Source organism: Octodon degus, unplaced genomic scaffold (genome assembly GCF_000260255.1).
Source record: "Octodon degus isolate 3935 unplaced genomic scaffold, OctDeg1.0 scaffold00162, whole genome shotgun sequence".
Taxonomy (NCBI): Eukaryota; Metazoa; Chordata; class Mammalia; order Rodentia; family Octodontidae; genus Octodon; species Octodon degus.
This window is the reverse complement of record NW_004524738.1, coordinates 2,601,662-2,607,249: the sequence shown is the minus strand read 5'-3', so window position 1 is coordinate 2,607,249 and position 5,588 is coordinate 2,601,662. Positions and strand designations below refer to the sequence as shown.

At 43.5% G+C, this 5,588-nt stretch overlaps 2 protein-coding genes across 3 annotated transcripts in view; one reads left to right on the top strand and one right to left on the bottom strand.

Moving 5' to 3' along the window:
- The window catches only part of Usp39 (ubiquitin specific peptidase 39), a 34,707-nt gene that overhangs the window by 1,683 nt on the left and 27,436 nt on the right, over nucleotides 1–5,588 (top strand). The window contains exons 2-3 of one of the 2 annotated variants that reach the window (XM_004642799.2): nucleotides 478–547; nucleotides 5,283–5,377. In XM_004642799.2, coding sequence (XP_004642856.1) covers nucleotides 478–547; nucleotides 5,283–5,377 — 165 coding nt within the window. The remainder of the gene's footprint in view (nucleotides 1–477; nucleotides 548–5,282; nucleotides 5,378–5,588) is intronic. The other variant, XM_023702904.1, reaches the window with a different exon arrangement.
- Nucleotides 1–5,588, bottom strand: part of CUNH2orf68 (chromosome unknown C2orf68 homolog) — a 16,755-nt gene that overhangs the window by 5,453 nt on the left and 5,714 nt on the right. The gene's annotated exons all lie outside the window — the stretch shown is intronic.

Here is a 5,588-nt window from a genome sequence, read left to right as displayed (position 1 = left end):
TGTTTCAAAATAAAGCCAGGCATGGTGGTGCATGTCTGTAATCTCAACACTGGGGAGCTGAGGCAGGAGGATTGCTTTGAGTTCTCAGCAGCCTGGGCTACCTAGTGAGTTCAAGGACAACTTGAGCTACATAGCAAGATCACAACAACAAAACAGAAAAGTACAAAAAATTTAAAAAGCACTTTACATTAGCATTCAATTTATCTGGTCATGTGTAGTATATTTCTTTCTTTTTTTTAATTTTTATTTTTGTGTTTTAGGGAAGGGTCTATAGGGTGTTCAGGGTCTCACTACTAGATTGGACTCATGTTGATCTGCCTGTTTATAGCCTCCCAAGAGCTGGGATTGCAGGCGTGCACCACCATGTACAGCCTTTGGGAGCTTTTCTTGATTGTCCCACTCCTGTGCTTTTTTGTAAGGGTAGTTGGTGCTGAGTGCGTTTTCCATTTTCAAACCCTATGATAATTTTCCTTTTAGCAAAGAATGGCCGTGTGGATTCTGAGGACCGGAGGAGCCGCCACTGCCCATACCTGGATACTATTAACAGGTCAGTAGGATAGAAAGGTTGAATGCCCTAAAAGGAAAATTAGAGCCATGCAGAAAATTGTTTGAACAATGTGTCAAATAACACATTTATCGTTTTTTTTTTTTTGTTTGTTTGTTTTTTGTTTTTTGTTTTTTTCCCCAGGGGTTGGGGGGATTGGGAATGGAATCCACTGAACTGCATTCCAAGCCTTTTTGTATTTTGAGACAGGATCTTGCTGAGCTGCCAGTTTACTCAGACTGGGCTCAAACTTATAATCCTAAAAAACAGAATAAAAATCTGGTCAGGGAGATGGCTCAGTGGAATAAGTGCTTCCCTGGCAAGCTCAAGGGCCTGAATTCAGTCCCTGGTTCCACAAAAAAGAAAAAAACAACACCAAAAAAACAAGGCCCAGGGAGATAGCTCAGTGGAATAAGTGCTTGCCTGGCAAGCACAGGGTCCTGAGTTCAATCCCGGGTATTGCCAAAAAAAAAAAAAAAAAAAAACAGAAACAGAAAAAAAAATAAACACCTTAGAATCCTGCTTCAGCCTCCTAGAGTGCTGGGATTATAGATGTGTGCCACCATACCCCATATTCACAAACTTTGCTCCTTTTAAAGCTTTCTGCCCAGAAAATGGCAGAGGATGTATTGTAGACATGTCACTGTGTGTTGTTTAAAGGGGAACATAACTTGCATAACAGACTTGTAGCCTGCACTCTGGGAGGCTGAGGCAGGAGGATCACAAGTTGGAGCCCAGCTTGGGCAATTAGCAAGATCCTGTTACAAAATAGAGGAAGATTGGGGATGTGACACGGTGTACTGTGAAGGCCTTATGTTGAAATCTCAGTACTGCAAAAACAAGCGAAAAGTTTGCATTTTAGAGTAAGAAAATCCATAATATACTTGAAGTAGTATTTCCAAACAAACATTTCTTTTGCATCACTATATACTCGGTATTTGTGCTTTAGGTTGCAAATGTTTTCCTCCTCCCCACCAAGGCTCCTGTGTTTGGAGCATGGTTGGGTGGTGGGTGCGCCACTCCTCGATGGCATCATGCATTGATGAGCTTGCAGCTGAATGTGTGCTGAGGAGGCGGAGCCTGCTGGCAGGTGGGTTGCTCTGAAAGCGGCTGTACTTGTCTCCAGGGCTTCTCTTTATTTCCTTCTGGCTGTCGTGGGATGGGCAGCTGCCCTCCGCCAGGCCATTTCTGCCTTGGAGCCAACCAGCTTTGGACTGAACCCACTGGCAGCATGAGCCAAATGTACCCCTCTCGTCTTTTGAGTGGTGGGTAGCGGGTATTGTGTTTCAGTGATGAGGAAGGTGCCGAAGATTCAGACCAAAAGCAAACTTTATATGAATGCAGAACTAGTTACCACCTCATTGTGTTACCTTCTCTCATTCCCACATGGCCTGTTACACAGTGGTTTTCACCTGTGTTCAAGAATGGTGCTGTTGGGGCTGGGGAGATAGCGCAGTAGAATGAGCGCCTGCCTGGCAAGCGCAAGAGCCTGAGTTCAATCCCTGGTTCTGGAAAAAAAAAAAAAAAAAAAAAAAAAAGAATGGTACTGTCTAGTAGAGCTTTCTGCAGTAATAGAATTGCTTTGCATGCATGTGTGGTGGAGGTGGGGGTACTGGGGAGTGAACCCAAAGCCTTCTACAGAACTACATTCCCAGAATTTACTTATTTACTTATATATTTATTTTTGAGACAAAGTATCACTATAGCTGGGCTTGAAATTTCAATCCTTTTGCCTCACCTTCCCAGAAATGCTAGGATGACAGGTGTGTGTTACCATGCCTGGCTGGAACAAGAAATATGTGGCTTTTAATTTTTAGTTTTATTTATTTTTTTGGCAGAACTGTGGATTGAACTCAGGCCCTTGTGCTTGCCAGGCAGCACTTATTCTACTGAGCTGTCTCCCCAGCCCCTGAATATGTGGCTTTTAAACACTTTTTGAAATATGGCTTGTGCCACTGGGAAACTGAATTTTGGTGTATGTGGTACCAGGAGTTGAGTCCAGGGCGTGCATACCAGACATAATCCCTATAACTGAGCTAGAGATACATTCCCAGCCTAGGAACTGAATTTTAGGCTTTATTCCACCCCCCCCCCCCCGCCTTATATTTAGGACAGGTTCTACAGGGTCTCACTACGTAGATCAGACTCTGATGATTCTCTTGTTTTCAGCCTCCCAAGTGCTGGGAGTACAGCTGTGCACCCCATGCCTAGTCTCAGCTGCCATCGTAGCGTGCCTGGGGCCAGGACCAGCATGGCACACCAGGATCGCACCCTAGCCACTGCGCTCTGCCTAAGCAGGTGCTTTAGTCCACTGAGCTATCAGGTTGGCCCTTATTTTCATTGTTTTGAACTGAATTAATAGTCACATGTGGTTAGTAGCCCCTGCTAGCCCTACTAGGCACAACTAGTAATGCCTTTATTAATACAGGATTTTTTTTCCCCCCCATGGAACTGGGGATTGAACTTAGGCCCTTGCCCTTGCCAGGCAAGTGCTTATTCTTTTTTTTTTTTTTTACAAGTGCTTATTCTATTGCGCTATCTCCTTGGCCCCTAGTACAGGATTTTTATTAGTTATACTGAGTTACTTTTTTACCTGTGGGTTTGGTGGATGTGAGGTTTTGTTTCTTTTTAGTATATACTATTATACTTGTTTAAAATTACTTTCTACTTGAATAGATATGGTCATAGGTATTTCCTTAAACTTCTTCAGAGTTCCTCTTTAGTCTTTATTTTGTGTGTGTGTGGCCAGCTCAGCCCACCAGGGGGCGGGGCTGGCTGGCATGTGGTGCTGGGGATTGAACCGTGGTCCCTGTGCTTTGCTAAGCTTGTTCTAAGTAGGTGCTTTAGACCACTGAGCCATCTCACCAGCCTTTCCTCTATTCTTAAGATTTTTTTTTTTTTTTTTTCAGAACCAGGGATTGAATTCAGGCCCTTGCACAAGTGTTTATTCTACTGAGCTATTTCTCTGGCCCCTTCATTCTTTTTTTAATGGTCTTATAAGAACCTCATTCTTTTTACGGTCTCACTGCTTTTGGAGTTCTCTTATTTTAGTCTTACTACAATGCTCCCTTCAGAGAAAGTGACTAATGAAAGGGTTTTTTTGTTTTTGTTTTTGAAGAATTTTTTTTTGGGGGGCCCCTCTCAAGATGCCTTCAGGGCAGGTCTGGTTTGGCTTGAGAATGAGGGGATCAAACCACAGCATCCTGAACCTGACTGCTTTGTTTCAGCAGGCACTTAAACACCTGAGCTAATGGGCAGGCCCCTGAAATCATTCTGTTGTAAGGATTTTTTTGTTTGTTTTTGTCAGAACTCAGGCCCTTGAGCTTACCAGGCAAGCGCTTATTCTACTGGGCTATCTCCCCAGCCCTGTTTTTGTTTTTGAGACAAGATCTCCCAGTATATTCTGGTCTTGAACTTACTACTTAGCTCAGGCTGGCCCTGAACTTGGAGAGATCCTCCTGCTTCATCCTCCTGAGTATTGGGATGCATTGCAGGCATGTGGCACCACACCTGGCTGGAAGATTCTTGACTTTTGGTAGATGTATTTATCCCTTGGTTTCTGTGGGAGCTTGGCAGCAAGATGCAGTAGATACCGAAATCTGTGTATCTATGGATCTTCAAGACATTTATATTAAAATGGCGTTATAAGCCGGGTGTGGTGGTACATGCCTGTAGTCCCAGTACTTGGAGGGCTGATATAGGAGGATCACTGCAAATTCAAGTCCAGCCTGGGATGCATAGTACATTTGAGGCCCCAGCTTGAACCACATAGTGAGACCTTGTTTTAAAAAACAAGAACACAACAGGCATTGTGGGGTTAAGGGGTGTAGCTCAGTGGTACAGCGCTTGCCTAGCATGTGTGAAGCCCTAGGTTTATCCCCAGTGCTGCCTAAAACCTCAGATAGATCCATGAAAGCACCAATGAAATGGCAGCATGTTTGCTTATAGTCTGTGCCTCTCCTGTTAAATACTGTGCATCTCCAGATTGCTTATTCCTAATGCAGTGTAAATGCTTACTGAACAGTGACTCGCTATCTTGGTTATAGTGGAGTAATGCGGAAAAAAGAAGGTATATATTTGTTTACTTACAGATGTAATTCTTCCCTCAAATATTTTAATCCTTGGCTGGTTGCATCCACTAGTGCAAAATCCAGGGGCGAATAAAAACTACACCTGACAAAAAAGAGGGTCCCAAGAGCCAGCGAGATAGCTCAGTGGACTAAGCGCCTGCTTAGGCAAGCACAGGGACTGAGGTTTGATGCCCAGCACCACATGCTGCGCTCATCGTGGGCACATTGAGCCAGCCATGGAGATAAGGCATGGTGGCACATGCATGTGATCCCAGTGCTGGGGAGGCTGAAAACAGGAGGATCATTAAGAGTCCAAACTGCCTGGTAACACCCTGTATCAAATACATAAGAAAGAAAGAAAGAAAGAAAGAGAGCCAGGGAGATAGCTCAGTAGAATAAGCGCTTACAAGGGCCTGAGTTTAATCCCTGGTTCCACAAAAGAAAGAAAGAAAGATAGAAAGGAAGAAGGAAAGAAAGCAAGAGAAAAAAAGAAAGATCCAGTATGGGGGCTGTGCAGATGCCACAGCGCACCTGCGCCCTGGCCCTGGCCGAGTGCCTCCTGTGGCTTCTCCGCAGAATGCTGTGGGACATGGGGCACATGGAGATGTGCCCTCCTAGACCTTCATCCTCACTGACTTGTTTTCTTTCCTGTGTTTTGGTTCTTGTAGGAGTGTGCTGGATTTTGACTTTGAGAAGCTGTGTTCTATCTCCCTCTCACATATCAATGCATATGCCTGTCTGGTGTGTGGCAAATACTTTCAAGGTAAATGAATGTTGTGAATTTATAAACCTGAGTTTTCAGAGCTGTCTGCAGGTCTTTTTATTTATTTATTTTTTTTAACAAATTCTTAACAAAATGACAAAAATTTTAGTATTTGTTATTAAATAACAAAATATCAAAATTTGTATTTATTATTAACAAAATCACAAATTATTCTGCCATGGGACATATTTAATACTCCTTCTCTTTGTTT